This window comes from Mobula birostris, chromosome 3 (assembly GCF_030028105.1).
Source record: "Mobula birostris isolate sMobBir1 chromosome 3, sMobBir1.hap1, whole genome shotgun sequence".
Taxonomy (NCBI): domain Eukaryota; kingdom Metazoa; phylum Chordata; class Chondrichthyes; order Myliobatiformes; family Myliobatidae; genus Mobula; species Mobula birostris.
Window position 1 is genome coordinate 80361876 of NC_092372.1, and position 21411 is coordinate 80383286.

Consider the following 21411-nt stretch of genomic DNA (forward strand, 5'->3'; position numbering starts at 1 on the left):
TTTCCTGAAGGCATTAGGATATTGAAGCAACTTGGGCCAAAGGTGTTCAGTCAAAGTACTTTACCTGACTGAGGACATGACTAAATTCAGATGGAACACTTTTATAATTTCAACTAAGTCTTGATATTCTTACAAAATGTATCAGGAAGAAATTTTCCCTCATTCTTCGATCCCTCCACTGTTACCACTTAACAAAATAATACTATCTTTTCAAGAAACTATATTTGCATGGAAGCACTTAGACAAAGGAATTTTGCACCATAACATACCTAACAATTTCTGTCTCATAATTGCAGATTTCAAATCCTCTTGTAATTGCTCACAATCTCGACAAACATATTGATCGGTACTATCAAACATGCAAGCATTTCAGTGCATTCATCATCAACTATTTCAAGTCACTTGGATTACACAAGAAAATTGAGCAGAAGAGTAAGTAGACTAAAATGGATGAAATGTGCAAGCAAGTGAAATAAGACTGCTTTATATGTACACACAACAGAAGTACTGTAAGTCATTATTGTAGTTATTGAATCTGAGTGCAGAAAAATGATGAGCTAATTAAAAGCTGAGGTGAAAAGGTAATGACTTAATCACTTACATATTGGTTTGGAAAGTATCAATCACTACTGCATATCACACACAGAAAATACATAGCAAATTGTGATGATATTGGGTTTGCTATCCACGAAGGTCCTAACTCAAACAAAGACATTAAGCCCTATGCAATATAGATACCTAGCTACAGGTACCCTCTCTAAGGGAAAGTTGTATAGTAGTCACCTACACCTACACCTACACCTACTCTTCTCTTCTCTGCTTATCCTCCACGGGGAGTTTAGCTGTTAATACTCACTATTTCAATGGTGGTTCCCCCTCCCTAACAAAGAGGAGACACTTCCAGCTAGCGAAGCAGCTTAAACGCAGTTCATTTATTTTTACTGGTACACATTTAAATTTAGTCTGTGCTTAATAGGCAGTGCTGTTTGCAAAGCCATCCCTTTAACTTCAGACTAATTATTGCATGTAACTTACATTAAGAACTGAAATGGCCCCCCTTTACAACAAGAAGTTGAACAAGGAATATTGGTTGGAAGTTTAACTTACTCAAAAACATCCTTTGCACCTCCATAAGTGTCAGCTGCTGTGTTAGAAAGCTGAGTTTGGCAACCCCCCTCCCCCCCACCCGCACCCCCCCAACCCCCGAGCCCTGAAGAGTTAATATCCATCACAAAATGGAATGTTCTTAATCTTCTGATTTGTGGTATTTTTAAGACAATGCCATCCAAATATTTCCCAAGTTAGAAATTTATAAAGGTAAGGTATTCAAATTTTTCTGAACCAGATGCAAATAGCAAATATTTTCAAAATAATCTTTTCTTGGGAGTGCTGCTTTAGTGTTGGTGCTTTTGTTACTGTCAAAAGAGAAATAGGCATCAATGATTCTAAGAATTCCCCAAATGGACCAGGTAAATGAAAAACTTCCATGTTCTTGACTCGGGAAAACAAACCTGCCAGAAAAATGGAAAGCTTATGCTGCAGGTGTAGCACAATTACGGTCCACAAATTAAACTGAACATTTTTTGTTTGCATTATAACATAAAATCTGGTTTAATGATTTTAAGTAGGGAGTTAATTAAGCACAGTAGTGTAGAGAGACCAGGAACTACAGATGCTGGAACAACTCAGCTGATGAATGTCTTGACCTGAAACATTGACTGTCACAGTTCAGATGAAGGGACTCAAGCCAAAATGCTGATGATCCCAATCCAGATGAATGGTCGCAACCTGATATGTTCAACTGTTCATTTCCTTCCACTGATGCTGAGTTCCTCCAGCAGCTCACTTTAGCATATGGTGATGCTTCCCTGCAGCTCCACTGACCTGGGTTTGACCCTGACCACAGGCGCTATCTGTGTGGAATTTTCATGTTCTGCCTTTTGCTGTGCATGTTTCCCCTTGGTCTCTGGTTTTCTCAAGCGGAGGAATGAGTGTCAGCACATCACTCTATTGTAAAGTGATATAATGCATAATTATCTGAGTTAAAAAATTAATTTAGCAACTAAACAATGAACACTATATTAAGTTGATGTTGCATTTTGGATTTCCATAGATATCTCCAATGGTATCCAAAATTGTCCTGTTTAAGGGAATCCATAGCTTATGCAGTCTTGTCAAATGGATTTGAAAATATTTGGCCTGGATTTTCTGTCAGCAACAAAACAACTGAATTCACTACTGACCAGGAGGAAAAGGTCCCACAAAGATATGCTGAATTTGTGGGATGTGTGTTCTGTCTTCTGACTTCAGTAGTTTTCTGACATAATTTCAAAGGGAACCCTAGAGTCTAATAAGTATAATGTTATTAAACTAGCTGAGCAATGCATGCATTAAATAATTGTCACTTGCAGCAAATCGGCAACAAAAAGTACAATTTTTGTATTACTTTATCCTCAAGCCAGAAGACACACTCTCCACATTTTAGGAACAGCTTCTTCCACTCCGACATCAGATTTCTGGACGTACAATAAACCCATGTACATTATTTTTGCTCTCTTTCTGCACTACTTGAAAATTTTTAAAATATATACAATATTTCTTCATGTAAGTTATAGTATATTTTATGCATTGCACTATACTGCTGCCACAAAACAAGAAGTTTTACAACATTTGGTATTTCAGTGATAATAGGCATGGTTCTGATTCTGATATTAAAAGATTGAGCTCTAAAAGATTAAGGTGAAAACTAAAAACTGTCTAAGAATTTTAAATTTTAAAAATTATTATTTTTTGAAATGCATACTTAAGGAAATTACAGAGCATATGTATAAAATTATACTTTCTTAGGAGCTAAGATTTTGCGAAACAATAGTTATAGTTTAGGGGAAGACATTTGATAAAATGCTGCATTATAGGCTTACCATTAAGATGTAAGCTTCATGTTGAAGTTTAAGATTTAAAACTGACGAATAAGGTGGTGTGATTTGGCCCTGAACTTAGCTGCTGTTTTTCAGGAGTTTGCATGTTCATTCCAGGACTATGCATCTTTCCTCCAGGTACTCTGTTTCCTCTCACGTCCCAAAGATATGCTGGTTACCCCTATCATAGGTGAATACTGGGAGAATCAGAGTAGAGTTGATGGTCCTTTGAGATGGAATAGATCACTAGGAAAAGGAGGGAGGAATGGGACTGAGAGGATTGCTCTGATTAGGTAACTGGTCCCTTTGTATATTGTGAGAAATAAAATGAGTAGCATGGGTGGAAAACCAGCTATACAACAGAGAATAGCGAGGAGACGTGTTCCTCAGACTGGAGGGGTGAGTAGAGTAGTCTATCCCAGGGACTGGTATAGGTACCCTTAGTTTTAAGAATATGCATTAACTACTTGGACTTGGTTTGGACATGAGTGTGCAAGACACAATTTTAAATTTTCAGGGAGTATGTAATTTGTACATTAATGCACTAGGAAGAGGTTAATAACATATCCAAGGGGATATAGAGAGGCTGGTCAAGTGGGCAAATGCCTGGCAAATTAAATTTATCCCAGAAAAACATAAAATGTTACATTCCTGAAAGAAGAACTGAAGAAAGTAATTTAAACTGGAGGACAAACTTGTAAATTGGGTTTAAGGACAGAGATATCTTTATGTTTATATACACAAAGCATTGAAAGTGACAGGGCAGATTGAAAAAGTAGTTAAAGATCATGCAGGATCCTTGGTTTTATAAACATAGAGGAGTACAGTGTCAGAACTTGGAAGTGACAATGAACCTCTATCAAATGCTGGTTCACCCACTTCTGGAGTACACTGTCCAATTCTGGGTGCCGTATTTGGAAAAGACGTGAAGACTCTGGAGAGGGTGCAGAAAAAATTTACTTAAATGATTCTAGGGATGAGGGAATTTAGTCATGGGGGTAGCATTGATAAGCTAGAAGAGAAAATGTTAAAAGGGGATCTTATGAAGTAATTCAATCCATGATGTATTTAGATTGAGAGAAACTATCGTCTTTGGTAAAAGAACTGGGGAGAAAAGTTTGACTGGAAAAACAAATCACTGAGCTCTGAGGAAGGGGTGGGATCTTGTTAAACCATACACATATGGAAGGAGGATGATAGAGTTGTAGAGGGATACAGGTTAGAAGTAGGCCCTTCAACCCCATGTCCTATTGACCATCAAGCAATCAAGCAAAACACAGCAGTCTGTTAACCTATCAACTCTCATGTCCTTAGGAGGTGAGAGGAAACTGGAGCAGCTGGAGAAGACCAATGTGGTCATAGAAGAACATGCTCCACTCAAAAAGCTCCTGAAGTCAGGATTGAACCCAGGTTGCCAGTGTTATATGTCAGCAATTCTACCACTAATCTTGAAGTTTCTGTCAATTTAATGGACTAACATTATCAAACAGTATTAGTTTCCATTTTTAAATTTGACTGTCAAGCTTTGGGTGACTAATGGTTGGTTGCATTGATATGCTAACAGAGGAGAGTTTTAATAGATGTTTGATAAATTCCTTGGGGGACATAACACTTCCAACTTTTTTGTTTAGTTCTGTTTTGTTTTGTATACTTCGATCCTGCCTCCAATATGGTAAAATCAGAGTTTTCTAACACATACAGTTATGTCCACAATTTGTGAAGGCTGTGAAAGTGCTCACACAAGGCAAAGTGAAAGCAATTGTGCTTTGAAAGATCAGGCAGCATTCACACTGCCTCGGTCAAAGGATGCATAACCTTGCGCTACTGCCTATAAAGAATGTACACCGGTCATGCTGATAAGTTCACAGAGCTCACTTGGCTCAGTTTGGGGACAGAAATTAAACTAGAGGATACAGTTTTAAAAGGAGCTGATTTCAGATGATGCATGGAGCTGACACAGATGAGGTTGCTGAACTCAGCAGATCGCCACTAAGTGTTCTACACTTAACAACTAGGCATGTGTGCTCTGTACACTCAGCAGCATGAGCACTGTGCCTTCTCTGCACTCACTATTGTGAGCACTGCCTGTTCTCTACACAGTAGTGTGATTATGTGTTGTCTACATTGTAGTGTGAACACTGTGTACTGTATACACTTGGTAGTATGAACAGTGTATATTGTATGCACTTGGCAATGTGAAAGCTCTGAGTGCTCTACATTCACGGTACATACTGGGAAGTGTGAGCTCTGAATGTGTTATACATTTTTAGTGTGTATATATTGTGTTCTCTGCACTTAATAGTGTGATACCCTTCCATTCTCTATAAACTCACTGTGCATTCTTTATACTCAGTAATGTGAGCAACATATGTTGCAATCAGTCAAGGAGTCTGGGGTGGCCCCAGGAATACCCACAAGGATATAGATATCTTCCTGGTTGAAAATTATTAGCTGGTTCCCAGCAATAGATATCCTCTTGGTTAAAACTTATTAGCTACTGTAGTTCCCATCAAAAGATTCTTTCAGCTGGGACCCAGACAAACAGCTCTCCTAACTTTCACCAAAGCTGACATGATATTAACTTCAGAACAGAAGTTCTTGAACATGGGAATACTGTAGTCTAAGACTGTGGCTTTTCTGAACAGGAGAGGATCTTTCCAAATAGAGGCCCGGCAGTGAGATATGGAAGTCAAGGGTGATGGATCAATACACTGCTGCTGGTTATTTGTCCAGTCTGGTCTATAAGAATTACATTTGTTTGGATCGTGTGCCGGCTTAGTTTAATAACTATATTATGCACTTTCATGATAATGAAACAAACTGCTTGTAAAAGATTCCCTAATCTACTTATATTTGCAACCAATTTTAAAAATGTAACAGTGTCATTACATAGGACTGGTTACACTGTTTATGCACAGAGGATCCGAAGACAATATCACAGCATTTGAGATTTGTATGTTGAGTAAAACATACAATTTTCCAATAATAGTATAATATTTGATAGAATTTCTAAGTCAGACATTTATCAGAAACAGCCATAATGTAAATTAGAGTATATTCTTTGCACCTTAGCAGTAATGGTCAATAATTATAATCCTTTTTCTTTAAAGGAAGCAACAGTAATTACTATTTATGGTTACTGAATCAATATGGGCCAATAAATAATGATGACAATAAGTGCCCAGTGTTGCTTTGGGGAAAAAGAACGGAGAAACACTATGAGACATTATTTGATCTACTTCAAACAATGGGTTCAGAGTCATTTCAAGGTAACCTCAAATACTTTGAATACCACAAAATATAAAATGTATCCAATCATTTTAATTGGTGTTGCTGCTTTTGTTTTACTTTATGTTCTGTTCTCCTCCTTCTCCACACTCCCCACTCCTACCCCTACATCCACACCCATCTGCTTCAGCTTTGATTCATGTGCACGGGAGTTGCCAGGAGTTGGGTCACTGTTGTTCTATAGCTCACAAGTGTGATATGACGTTTGTGGACCGAGACAACTTCTGCTTTCCTCGTGTGGAAAAATGCAGTGACCACATAACATCTTGTCTTTATGAGACAACATCTGGAATACATCATGAGAACTTGGTGGCATCGAAGTTGTACTCTACCTCAATATGACACCTGTATGAATTAGAGGCAGGTGTAGGTCGCTGCTTCTCAAGCCTTCCCTGCCATTTATAATAACCTCATGGCTGATCTAATTGCAATCTCAACTGTACAAATGTTACCAGCAGCAACATTTCTCCTCCACCCCCAGCTTATCAAATACTTATCCACGTCTGCTTTAAATATATTCAGCGACTCAACTTCCACTATGTTGATGCTATCTGCGGTGATGTTGAATGATTACCCTCCCTCTCTTATATTCTCTGAAAGTATGTCTGTGCCTTAGCCTTAAACTACAAATGGAAGTGGACAACTTGATGACATGCAGTTATGTTACAAACTCTGGGCAGAAGGATGCCACGTTCTCGTGTTCTTTTTGCTGATAGGTCACATTCATCAGCTGAGTGTTATCAAAGAGATGATGGATTTGGGATCATCAATTAACTACAAAATGAATCACTGGCAGATTTCAGTGGACATTCTCTTTCAAATTAAAGTAGAATGTTACAATTCAGAGATTATTTTAAAAGGAAGAGCTGAGGCTTTATAAAGCATTGGTCAGACCACACTTGGAACGTGTTGAGCAGTTTTGGGCCTCTTTCTAAGAAAGGGTTCGGAGGAGGTTCATGAGAATTATCCTGGGATTGAAAGGGTTAATGTACAGTATGAGGAGCGTTTGATGGATCTGGATCTGTACTCATGGGAGTTTGGAAGAATGAAGGGGTCTAGGTAGGACCAGAGGGCACAGCCTCAAAATAGAAGGACATCTCTTTGGAACAGAGATGAGGAGGATTTTCTTTAGCCAGAGAATGAAATCCACAGATTCACCATTGTCACAATCAGCTGTGGAAGCCACGTCATTGGTTTTATTTAAAGAGAGCTTGATAAGTTCTTTGATTAGTAAGGTAGAAGAATGGGGTTGAGGGGGGATAATAAATCAGCCATGATAGATTATAGGAGCAGAATCAATGGACTTATGGCCTAATTGTGCTCTTATGGAACAAGATGTACTCTTGCCCACTGCAGGAGGGTAATTTCTTGTATACCATCAAATATCACAATATGGTAACTCAGAGACAGGAATATTAAATTGTTCCAGAAAACTTGTTTCCATGCTACAAGGGACATTGTAAATGAAATTCCTACATGTACATGCCAAAGTTGTACATGTATTTTTCAGTGGCAATGTTAAAATAGCTGAGGGAGGAATTACTGACCAGTACATTAAGCAGATCACTGCTGTACAAAAGACAAATTCTGGGGAATATTGTACATCTGAAAATAAAATAATGCTGGTTGTAGATGGCTGATCAAGCAATGTCTGTGGTGAGAGAGAGGATTAACATTTCAGAATGATAATCTATTGGCAGAGCTATAAAATAAGTTATTTAAGGATTTCTGATTAGATTATGGTAAGCAAGGGAACAGATAAGAGGTACATTATTGCAGAAAGTGCATTTCATTATATTTGCTTTTATCTAACAGTTTAACAATTTTTATTGTGTTTTTATGCCTAGATTTCACTCATTTACCAAATTTACATTCCATACTGCTTAAAGTTGGCGAGAAACTTTTTTGGAATACAATGAAGAAACTTGTTGGTGCAATTGGTTTCAAGCATGTTGGCGACCTGATCCCTTCATTAATCGTAGCCAGCTGCTGTGGTTATTATAAAGCAGCCTACTTGCTGGGAGTCATTTTTGAGACAGGTCTGGGTGTGGAAGTACAACTATCAAAGGTAACACAATTTAGCAGGTTATTGAGGTGAACAGGCCTTTCGTATACTTCGATTTTATATCCATGATAGGCTTATTTTCCTTCAGTTCTAAATTTACTATAACTAGGCAACTGTGAGAGCACAGTCTTGAGCAAGTTTTAGACATCTTCAACAAAGGATCAAGATTATCTAAGAAATATTTGATGGCAATGGACAGGGCAAATGTTCCTTGATGTTTGTAAAGTTAAGGTGGGATTGATTTGATTTAATCAGGTCTGTACTCCAGCAAAGAACAGAGATTGGTGGACGAAACAAAGAGTAAATCCCATCCGATTCATCTTCTACCATCCAATGATAGAAGATGAATCAAATGGGCTTTAGTCTTTGATAGAAAGATGACGAAGTTGCTGACTAACCATTGCAATCAATTGCTTGCCTTTAGTCTACAAAACACACAGACCTGAATGAGGAAAACTTCAATGGTCGAAAGTCACCTGTTCCTCTCGAGCCTGTTATACTTCTTATATCATTGCTCAAATTACTAATACCACAGTATATCCCAAAATAACTCTTCTAACTTGCATTTAGAAGAATTGATACAATTTGACTCTATTTTTTGCCAGCTGCCTGTTCCATGAATGAGGCCATGAATGAGGCATTGATTCGCCAATAACCCTCACATTGATTTGGCATGGGAAGGAAGTGCTAACAGTTATGAATCTCACGTGGGGAAATAGAACTATGGGATTTCTGGATGTTAGAGTTATAGAAGGCTACAGCACAGAAACAGGCCCTTCGGCCCATTTGTCTGTGTTGAACCATTAGTCTGTCTAGTCCCAAAAACCTGCACCCAGATCATACCCCCTAAACTGCCCCGCCTTCATGTACCTATCTGAATTTCTCTTAAATGTTGAAACCAAACCCGCACCCACTGCTTGTGTTGACAGCTCGTACCACACTCTCATTACTCTCTGAGTATATCTCCCCCTCATGGTCCGCTTAAGTGTTTCACTTTTCATCCTTAACCTATGACCTCTAGTTGAGGTCTCACCCAACCTCCGTGGAAAAAACTTGCTTCCATTTACCCTATCTATACTCCTCATAATTTTGTGTACCTCTATCAAATCTCCTCTCAATCTTCTATGTTCTAGGGAATAGAGTTCTAACCTATACAATTTATCCAAGTCCTGGCAACATCCTTGTAAATTTTTTCTGCACTCTTTCAATCTTATTCATATTTTTCCTGTAGGTAGGTGACCTAACCTGGACAGAATACTCTGGATTAGGCCTCACCAACATCCCTCTGTTCAATCACACTCCTCAGTGCCCTACTGCTTACCATGTAAGACTTACCCTGGTTGGTCCTCCCAAAGTGCAACATCTCACACTTGTCTGAATTAAATTCCATCTGCCATTTTTCAGCCCATTTTTCCAGCTGGTTCAGATCCTACTGCAAGCTTTGATAGTCTTCCTCGCTGTCCACTACAATCTTGGCGTCATCTGCAAATTTACTGATCCAGTTAACCACATTATTGTCCAGATTGTTGGTAACAACGGACCCTGCACTGATTCCTGTACCGCACCAATAGTCATAGGCCTCCAGTCAGAGTGGCAACCATTTACTACCACTCCCTGGCTTCTCCGACAAAGTCAATCTCTAATCCAATTTACTCCCTCATCTTGAATGCCAAATGACTGAACCTTCTCGACCAACTTCCCATGCGGGACCTTGTCAAAGGCCTTGCTAATATCCATGCAGAAAGCATCCACTACCTTGCCTTCATCAACTTTCCTGGTAGCTTCTTCTAAAAATTCTATAAGATTGGTTAGATGCGACCTACCATGCACAAAGCCACATTGACTATCCCTAATCAGTCCCAGTCTATCCAAATACTTTATATTCAGTCCCTTACAATACCTTTCAATAACTTTCCCTCTACTTAGAGTCTTTCTTAAACGACAGAATTGCATTAGCTATCCTCCAATCCTCTGCCACCTCACCTGTGGCTAAGATGTTTTAAATAACCATGCTAGGGCCCCTGAAATTTCTGCATTGCCCTCCCATAGAGTTCAGGGATCACTTTGTCAGACCCTGGCAATTTATCCACTCTAATTCGCCTCAAGACAGCAAACACCTCCTCTTCTGTAATCTGTATAGGGTCCATGACCTTGCTGCTGTTTTGCTTCACTTCGAAAAACCATTTCCCAAGTAAATACAGATGCAAAAAATCCATTTCAGATCTCCCCCAGCTCTTTTGGATCCACACATAGATTATTTCTCTGATCTTCCAGAGACCAATTTGGTCCCCTGCTATCTTTTTGCTCTTAATATATCTGTAGAAGTCCTTGGGATTCTCCTTCACCTTGTCTGCTACAGCAACCTCATGCCTTCTTCTAGCTCTCCTGATTTTCTTCTTAAGTGCCTTCTTGCATTTCATATGCTTCTCAGGTACCTCTTTTGTTCCTACCTGCTATACACCCTCTCTTTTCTTAACCAGGGCCTCAATATCTCTCAAAAACCAAGGTTCCCTAAACCTGTTCTCCTTGTCTTTTATTCTAACAGGAACTTATAAAATTTCTGTACTCTCAAAATTTAATTTACCAAGTACATCGTTGCCAGAAAACAACCTATCCCAATCCACACTTGCTAGATTCTTTCTGATACCATCAAAATTGGCCTTTATCCAATTTAGAGTCTCAACCCAAGGACCAGACCTATCCTTTTCCATAATTACCTTGAAACTAATGGCATTATAATCACTAGATGCAAAGTTTTCCCAACACAAATTTCTGTCACCTGCCCTACCTCATTCCCTAATATGAGATCTACTATCACACTCTCTCTAGTTGGGACTTTTATGTACCAATTAAGGAAGCTTTCCTGAACACATTTGATAAATTCTTTCCCATCCAGCCTTTTTACAGTGTGGGAGTCCCACTCAATATGTGGAAAGTTAAAATCAACTGCAACTTGTGTTTCTTGGAATAGTCTGCAATCTCTATAAATTTGCTCTTCTAAATCCCATGGAACATTGGGTGGTTTATAATATAGCTCCACTAACGTGGTCTTACCCTTCTTATTTCTCAGTTCTACCCATAAAGCATCACTAGACGAGCTGTCTCGTCTGTCCTGACTAAGCACTGCTGTGATACTTTCCCCGACTAGTAATTCCTCCTCCTTTAATCTCTCCCTCTCTATCACGTATAAAATAACGGAACCCCGGAACATTGAGCTCCTAGTCCTGCCCCTCCTGCGACCAAGTCTCATTACTGGCTGCAATGCCAAAATTTCACACACTGATCCATGTCCTAAGCTCATCTGTCTTTCCTACTACACTCCTTGCCTTGAAATATATGCTGTTCAGAATTATGGCAGATCATGGCAGATTGCAGGCCTAACAACATCTTTCTCCACAACTACTCCATCATTTTTTCTAGTGCTCAGGTTCCCATGCCCTGCAGCTCCTGTTTAAACCACCCCTTCCCCAACATACAGCACTAGCAAGCCTTCCCATTAGAATATTAGTCCCCCTCCAGTTCAGGTGCAAACTGTCTCTTCTGTACAGGTCCCACCTTCCCTGGAAGGGAGTCCAATGATCCAAAAATTTAAAGCTCTCCCTCTTGCACCACCTCCTTAGCCATGTGTTAAACCGTATGGTCTTCCTACGTATGTGGCGCGGGTAGCAAACCTGACATCACAATCCTGGAGGTCCTGTCCTTTAACTTAGCATCTAACTCCCTGAACTCACCTTGCAGGACCTTGTCACTCCTCCTACCCATGACATTAGTAACAACATGGACTGTGACCTCTGGCTGCTCACCTCTCCCACTAAAAATCTTGTGGACTCAATCTGAGATTCCCTGACCCTGGCATGCAGAAAGCAACATACCATTTGAGAATCTCGTTCTTGTCCACAGAATGTCCATTCTGTTCCCTTGACCAACAAATCCCCTATCACTACAGCTCACCCACCCGCCACCCCAATAGTATCCAAGGTGGTATACCTGTTGTTGAGAGGAACGTCCACAAGGGGACTTGGCACTGGCTACTTATCCCTTTTCCCCCTCAAGAAGGTCACCCATCTACCTGTGTCCTGCACCTTGAGTGTAACGACCTCCCTGTATGTCCTGTTTATCAACCGCCCCCTGCCCCCCCAAATGATCCGGAGGCATCAACTTCATGGATCCTATACCAATTACAGAGAAGGAGGTGTTTGCTGTCCTGATGCAAATCAGGGTGGATAAATCCCCAGGGCCTGATGAGGTGTTTCCTCTGACCCTATGGGAGGCAAATGCAGAAAATACTGGGGCCCTGGCAGAGATATTTAAATCATCCTTAGTGACCAGAAGTTTGGAGGACAGCCAATGTTGTTCCGCTGTTTAAGAAAGGCTGCAAGCAAAAAATCAGGAAGTTATAGGCCAGTGAGTCTGACATCAGTGATGGAAAAGTTATAGGAAGGAACACGAAGGGACTGGATATATATAAGTATTTGGATAGACATGGACTGATTAGGGATAGTCAGCATGGCTTCATGTGTGGTAGATCATGTCTAACCAATCTTATAGAGTTTTTCAAGGAAGTTACCAGGAAAGTGGATGAAGACGAGGCAGTGGCTGTTGTCTATATGGACTTTAGCAAGGCATTTGACAAGGTTCTGCATGGGAGGTTGGTAAAAAATGCTCAGTCACTCAGCATTCAATGTGAGGTAGTAAATTGGATGAGACATTGGCTTTGTGGGAGAAGCCAGAGAGTGGTAGTAGATGGTTGCTTCTCTGACCAGAGACCTGTGACTAGAGATGTGCAGCAGGGATCACTGCTGGCTCCGTTGTTGTTTGTCATCCATATCAATGACAGGATGATCTGTACCGGGACCATAGCCCTCCATACCTCTACCACCCACATACCTATCCAAACTTTGCTTAAGCAATGAAATTGAGCTCGCATGCACCATTTGTGCTGGCAGCTCGTTCCACACTCTCACAACCCTGTGAGCGAAGAAGTTTCCTCTCACGTTTTCCCTTGAATTTTTCACCTTTCACCCTTAACTGGATGAGTAAATTTGTGGATGTCACCAAGATTGGGGGTGTAGTGAACGGTGAGGAAGGTTATCATGGCTTGCAGAGGTATCTGGACCAGCTGGAAAAATAGGCTGAAAATGGCAGATGGTATTTAATGCAGACAAGTGCGGGGTGTTGCACTTCAGCAGTACCAACCGGGGTAGGTCTTACGCAGTGAACTGTAGGGCACTGAGGAGTGTGATAGAACAAAGGGATTTGGAAATACAAGTTTCATAATTCATTGAAAGTGGTCTCATGGGTATATAGGGTTATAAAGAAAGCTTTTGGCTCATTGGGCTTCTTAAATCAAAGTATTGAGTACAGGAAATGGAATGTTGTGTTGAAATTGTTCAAAATGTTTGTGAGGCCTAATTTGTACTATAGCTGCAGTTTTGGTCAGCTACCTACAGGAAAGATGTAAATAAAGTTGAAAGGTACAGAGAAAATTTACAAGGTTGTTGCTGGGTCTGAGGGACCTGAGTTATAAGGTTAGGACTGTATGCCTTAGAGCTTAGACGATTGAGAAGAGATTTGATAGAGGTATACAAAATGATGAGGGCTATAGATCGGATAAATGCAAGTAGGCTTTTTCCACTGAGGTTTGGGTGGGACTACAACCAGAGATCATGGGCTAAGGGTGAAAGGAGAAAAGTTTAAGGGAAACATGAAAGGAAGCTTCTTCACTCAGAGGGTCATGAGTGTGTGGAATAACCAGCTAGCACAAGTGATGCATGTGAGCAAGTTTCAAGATTTAAGAGAAGTTTGGATAGGTACATGGATGGTAGGGGTATGGAGGGCTATGGGAATGCAGGTCGATGGGACTAGGCAGTTTAAAAGATTTTGGCACAGACTAGATGGGCTGAAGGCCCTGCTTCTATGCTGTCCTTCTCTATGACTCTTTCTCTCTGCATGTTGGTCAGCATCTGTGGATGGAGATGTGAAACAGCTTATGTTTCAGGACTAGTAGCCTTCATTAGAACGGGGGATGAAAAACAATTTTGTGTTCAGTAGGAGAGAAGAAGGAGAAATGTGCAAAGCAAAGGGATAAATAAGCTAGGTTTGCTGATAACTGCCCCCATTAACCTATTTGAACCCATCTCACCAAAGATTTTTGCTTTGTTCTACACATTCCTCTTCTATTGAAAACTCTATTTTTCCATTCAGGGTTCTAGACCTGAAATGTTAAATGTTTCTTCTTCCATAGATACTGCCTGCCCAGCTGTGTGTTTGCAACATTTTCTGTTCTTTCATATTTCGAGTGTCTGCAGTTTTCATTTTTTTTTGCTGAAGGTGTTTGCGATCAGCATTTTCTCAAAAACTCTCTTGTGTGGGGCTGTTGAATGGACCTTTTGTATGACAAAGTGAGCTCTCAACTTCACAGTTAACCTTGTATTGGCCTTGCACCTTATTATCTGACAGCACTGCGCTTCCTCTCTATCTGTAACACTTTATTCTGCATAATATAATTGTTTTTTTTTCCCCTTTGAACTACCTGCATGTACTGGTGTGATGAAAGGATCTGCATAGGTGGCCTACAAAACAGTCTTGGTACATGTGACAATAATAAACCATTTTACCAATTTCTCATTGAACATTATCATGATGGAAATTGCTGGTTCTGGAGCTGAGGGTTTTGTTAATCTGGCTATAAAGAGCTGGAGAGAAAACATGTAACCACAGTGGGCCAAGCAGAAGTTGTTGGAACCTCACCCTGAGAGAAATTCATGGTAGAAATAAGAGTTAATTTGTTTGGCTCAAATAAGACTATTCATTCAAACAAAAAAGTATTTTTTTTAAATTTTGCTTTATTGCAAAGTTTTAAGCTGCTTTGAATGAGTAAACTGAATGAATTCAGCTGGTTGTTCTATAAATTCTCCTTGCCATGAAGTGAGGGAGAAGTTCTATGTATGTTACATAGGTTACCTTTGTTACTTGGCAATATCTTAATTTATGATTATGTTTTAAATTACATACCATTTACACTTATTTAATCTTGCGTCTATGAAACCAAATCTGATCATTTGTAGATGAATTTTGACTGGCAAACATTAGAGAAAAGTTCACTAATTCTTTTCTTTCTCTATAAACACACTGGGCCTTCATTGATAATACAACCAAAGAGTACAATCATGATAGATAATTGTTGCATGCAGTAATTAAAGTAGCAACCCATTGATATTTCATCAGGGCATGCTGTATAGTCTGGTTGCTGCACAAGGAAATGACAGACTTGCATTAATGCACCTTGGATACAAGCATAATCAGGGTATCGATGGTTACTCCTGGGATTATGATGCATCATATGGTTACTACTTAAACATTGCCCAACGTACTGTTAAAGATCGGCACGTACTTGATGGAGAACAGGTGAGTGTTATTTTACGGCATTTTCTAAATAATGAGAATATCTGTTATTGTTCCTGGGTATATTAGTGTATATATTTGCTGGCATCTTTATCCTCTTTTATTTATTTTTGGTTTCTTAGGGTTGTTTTAGCTTGGAATGGTGGTGGAGACAAGCTCCCACTACCTACTAAATGCTCCCAATGGCGTGCATCTCAAATAGTCTTTGACAACCAAGTTCAGCACCTGGCCTTCACGTGTGGCTTAGCTACTAAGCTTGGCAGAACCATTTCTACTGACTGGAGAAGGGGCAAATGCGCTTTACTGGCAATTTAAAACCAGTTGCTTTGGGCAGATGGGGCTCATCAACCATGCTTGGCAGCTCATCTAGCAGAGAAAAACTCTGATCTCAAACCTCCGCTGCCTTGCAGCTTTACCCACTCATGGGGAGGGCTTCGGGAGTAAACCCCGAGGAAAAATCCGGAGATTGTATCCCTAAGGCAGTCCTACGTTGAGTTCAATGTTGACTGGCACTTTCCGCAACATGGCTGGTGCCAAACTCTGCCTTCTTTTGGATTCATCAGCTGTATGGCGAGGGGGCACCTGCTGCATGGGTAACAGCATGCCCTCTATATCATAGTGCCCTGGCTTGCATACACATCAACACCTGGGGCGCAACATCCTTGGTCGACCCCGATTAACGGACAGCCTCAACCTTTTCTTTCACTATCTCATCCCTACCATTGTGTCTCCCTTCATTTCATCCCTCAAAAACAGCTGGATCCATTGGACGGGTCATGTCATATACAACCTTTCCTCTGCATATCTTTCTGACACCTGTCTGTCCTCTCCATATAAAGACTGAGAGTCAGAGGTGAATGGAACTCCTTGTACATTTAATTTCATTGGTGATCGCAACCTGTGTTATTGAAGTTGTATCATCCATGCATATCTCCAATCAGTCATGGAAAGTCTCTCTTCATTTAAATTCCAAACCTATTGGTTCATGGGACATTACTTGCCTTCCAACTGAAAAGCTTGCTAAGGCATTTCACGAGTCACCACGTTTCTGTGTGAAGTCACATATTGCCCCTAGTGAAATACATTTGGTTTTGCAACAATCTGAAAGTTTCATGGTCACCATCAGTAATACTAACTTCATATTTCAGTCTCAACTATCATAATTGATTTTGAGCTCATGGTCCAGACCTCTGGGTTGCTACTTAGGAACTTAACTGCTATGCTATGCTACACTACCCTATTAATTCATTCAAGGTGCAGACATTTCAAATAATGAGCCTGAACCACCGGGGGAGTTTTAGCCACAGACAATGTTATCAGCACTTGCAATGACCACCACCCTTTCACACCCCTCTTCCCCTGAGACCAGGATCATTCTTCCCATATGGCTCAGCTGGTGTGCAAAATTATCCCCCATTGCTCAATCTACAGTTGAAGTCAGAAGTTTACATACACTTAGGTTGAAGTCATTAAAACTCATTGTTTAACCACTCCACAGATTTCATATTAGCAAACTATAGTTTAGGCAAGACGTTGAGGACACCTACTTTGTGCATGACACGAGTAATTTTTCCAACAATTGTTACAGACAGATTATTTCACTTTTAATTGACTATATCAAACAAAATCAAAAGAAATCATCCAAGACCTCAGAAAAAAAAATGTGGAGCTCCACAAGTCTGGTTCATCCTTGGGAGCAATTTCCAAACACCTGAAGGTACCACGTTCATCTGTACAAACGATAGTATGCAAGTATAAACACCATTGGACCATGCAGCTGTCATACCGCTCAGGAAGAGACGCATTCTGTCTCCTAGAGATGAACGTACTTTGGTGCGAAAAGTGAAAATCAATCCCAGAACAACAGCAAAGGACCTTGTGAAGATGCTGGAGGAAACAGGTAGACAAGTATCTATATCCACAGTAAAACGAGTCCTATATCGACATAACCTGAAAGACTGCTCAGCAAGGAAGAAGCCACTGCTCCAAAACTGCCATAAAAAAGCCAGACTACGATTTTCAAGTGCACATGGGGACAAAGATCTAACTTTTTGGAGAAATGTCCTCTGGTCTGATGAAACAAAAATTGAACTGTTTGGCCATAATGACCATCATTATGTTTGGAGGAAAAAGAGTGAGGCTTGCAAGCCGAAGAACACCATCCTAACGGTGAAGCATGGGGGTGGCAGCATCATTTTGTGGGGGTGCTTTGCTGCAGGAGGGACTGGTGCACTTCACAAAATAGATGGCATCATGAGGAAGGAAAACTATGTGGATATATTGAAGCAACATCTCAAGCATCAGCCAGGAAGTTAAAGCTCGGTCGCAAATGGGTCTTCCAAATGGACAATGACCCCAAACATACTTCCAAAGTTGTGGCAAAATTGCTTAAAGACAACAAAGTCAAGGTATTGGAGTGACCATCACAAAGCCCTGTCCTCAATCTGATAGAAAATTTGTGGGTAGACCTGAAAAAGCGTGTGCGAGCAAGGAGGCCTACAAACCTGACTCAGTTACATCAGTTCTGTCTGGAGGAATGGAACAAAATTCCAGCAACTTATTTTGAGAAGCTTGTGGAAGGCTACCAAAGCATTTGACCCAAGTTAAACAATTTAAAGGCAATGCTACCAAATACTGACAAAGTATGTAAACTTCTAACCCACTGGGAATGTGATGAAGAAATAAAAGCTGAAATAAATCATTCTCTCTACTATTATTCTGAGATTTCACATTCTTAAAATAGTGATCCTAACTGACCTAAGACAGGGAATGTTTTCTAGGATTAAATGTCAGGAATTGTGAAAAACTGAGTTTAAATGTATTTGGCTAAGTTTTATGTAAACTTCTGACTTCAATTGTATATTTAGTACTAGAATTATTCATCGATTGGTTGGAGTCACTATGCAATTTTCTTTTAGAATTTCTATATTGTAGTTTTCAACCTACAATTGGTTCTGTGTTTTTCTCCGTCTGTCAATGATTCTGCTTGTATCTGGTTGATAGCCACCTTTTCTCTCTGGAACCATGGGCCAGCGCATGTATTCCTGTCTGAAGTCTTAACAGCAAGTGTTAACGCTAGGTTTTGACATGCTTAATGACTTGCAGCCCAAGATGCCAGTGATACCTCAGTTAGGACCAACCAACTTGCCCTTCAGAATGTAAACAGAAATAGTAAATTGATATCCAGAGGTTTCTCAGTGGTAAAAGCAACATGATCTCCTTTCTCAGACAGTGTCCAAAAGGAATGTTACACAGCGAAAGGTGTCAAACCATGAGCAACTGACCCAGAAGTCCAGTTCAATGATTTATGATAATGGTAACACTGTTCAATCTGGGAATGACCAGAGTAATATTCTCCTCTGGAAACAAGGGCTTTTAGATATGTATATTGAAATACATCTTCAATGCAGGACTGTATTTTTAGGTGTATATCTTTACAACATCTTTAACATGACTATTTAAAATAATTTTGCAATAATGTTTTGACTTTTCAGGCCTTTGTTGAACCAATAAGGTTAATGGATGATTCAGTTTTGCAGCGTCAAACTAAAGAAAACCATGACCTCTTTATATGGCTTAGATACCAGGCAGAGCGTGGAGATGCATTTGCTCAGGTATATGTTGCACATATTGGTGAGATTTTAATTAATCTGGTTGCTATTGAAGGGATGGGCCTTGGGTGGGGAGGAAGAGGAGGAAACGTAAAAGAGTTCTACTTTGGATAAACCTAGCCGATAGAAAATGATGCCTTGCCAAAAATAATCAGACAATTGGTTAAAGGAATGGTTGTGAGGATTTACTAAAACTATTGTGATAAGATCATCATGAAACATAAGAATCCTATTTATATTCATTAAGAACTTATGAATGCAGACTATTGGCAGCCAGGCATTTGCTGAACATTTTGAGATTATTTCCTATTAACTGTACTTATAATATAGGTTACTTAGAAAATAGTTTTGGATCTATTAATTGGTAATGTGAGATAACTTATTAATAATTGATATTAATTTTTCTCATTATTAAGTCATTAGATCTAGAGCCATGAGTAAATAATACAGTGGAAGTATTTCTCCTTAGCTAACCACAATTTACGAAGTATCCATTTGTGTTCACTAATCTGGACCCAAATTCATTTTTTTGATTTTTTTTTTTATCATTTGATTCTTCACACCATTTTCTTTGTATTGCCTATTAGATAAATCAGACATTTCGAATGTTGAAAGGCATGGACAGTGTGGATGTGGCAAAGTTGTTTCCCATGATGGGGGAGTCTAGTACGAGATGGCATGACTTAAGGATTGAAGGGGGTCCATTCAGAACAGAAATGCGAAGAAATTTTTTAGTCAGAGGGTGGTGAATCTATGGAATTTGTTGCCACGGGCAGCAGTGGAGGCCAAGTCATTGGGTGTATTTAAGGCAAAGATTGATAGGTATCTGAGTAGCCAGGGCATCAAAGGTTATGGTGAGAAGGCGGGGGAGTGGGACTAAATGGGAGAATGGATCAGCTCATGCTAAGATGGTGGAGCAGACCCGATGGGCCGAATGGCCGATTTCTGCTCCTTTGTCTTATGGTCTTATGGTCTTATAATTTGCCACCCCCTTCCCAATCTCTCCCAAAACACTACTCCACTGCCCTTCTTGTGGTCTTAGCATCTCGCAAGCCCATTGTTATAACATTTAATTTACTTGTTGCTCCCAGTTTACAAGTAAATATCTCAACTGTCTATTTTCCTCTCCTCTGAATTAACAGTTTCATGCATTGGTAGAGGATACGCTTACCAATATTTGTCCTCTACCACTAATTCCATCAGTTAGAGCTGTGAATCCAAAAATCAGTACCTCATTTTGTTTTTCCCCCGAGTCACTAGGAAACAAGACGTGGCCCAGAATTTCATTGTAGTTGATTATATCAAGATTGCATTAAACAGTAGCTATGGCAACATAAAGTATAAGACCAAATCTCTCTACCATGTAATTAATATATGACCAAGTTCTCTTCAGCCAATGACATGGTGATCACACCCTCCTTCTGCACTTCACTCTTATTCAAAAGCTGATGGTAATTCATCTTACTCCACTTTCTAGTAAGCAAATCTTAAGGCATGGATTCCTTTCACTTCTATACAATTATCTATGGAATTCCCTCCTTAAAACCTAGTTCATGTCTTTAGAAACCCAACTTTGTCTGACATTTCGTACATTTCTCAGAAAATCACCACCAAAACTATTGATTTTTTTGTATTCTAAAGTCACTGTGTAAAGATGTTAATGATGAAGATGAAGGAGGAGGAATTATCAGTAATAGTGGAATATTTTCTGAAGTATTGCAAATAACTGTATTCCATCTGAATTAAGTATTAAAACTGTATTAAGTATAGGAATTAAATCTGAGTTTTAAGGATGCCCAACCACAATAATAACATCTCCTTTTTAATAAGTGAATAGAATTGGTGAAATATTAACTATAACTTAAACATTGGAAAGTAATTGAAGATACAATCTGGCTTAGTCAATCAACGTAAATAAAATGTTCTTTTACAGCAAAAACTTGCAAGAATGCTTTACTGGGGCCAACAGGGTATAACACGTGATGTGCAAGCTGCGTTAAAGTGGTATTCCAGAAGCGCAATGGAGTCAAAAGATCCAATATCATTGTATGAGTATGGACTTTTTCTTATTAAGGTAAGTGGTACATACTTCTGAATATAATTATTCAGGTACATTGGATTTATT

General features: G+C 39.7%; 1 protein-coding gene across 4 annotated transcripts in view; it reads left to right on the forward strand.

Moving 5' to 3' along the window:
- The window catches only part of LOC140194623 (protein sel-1 homolog 3-like), a 104738-nt gene that overhangs the window by 49993 nt on the left and 33334 nt on the right, over nucleotides 1-21411 (forward strand). For all 4 annotated transcript variants that reach the window (XM_072251868.1, XM_072251864.1, XM_072251865.1 and 1 more), the window contains exons 8-13: nucleotides 297-432; nucleotides 6029-6187; nucleotides 8054-8274; nucleotides 15499-15678; nucleotides 19170-19289; nucleotides 21220-21360. In XM_072251868.1, coding sequence (XP_072107969.1) covers nucleotides 297-432; nucleotides 6029-6187; nucleotides 8054-8274; nucleotides 15499-15678; nucleotides 19170-19289; nucleotides 21220-21360 — 957 coding nt within the window. The remainder of the gene's footprint in view (nucleotides 1-296; nucleotides 433-6028; nucleotides 6188-8053; nucleotides 8275-15498; nucleotides 15679-19169; nucleotides 19290-21219; nucleotides 21361-21411) is intronic.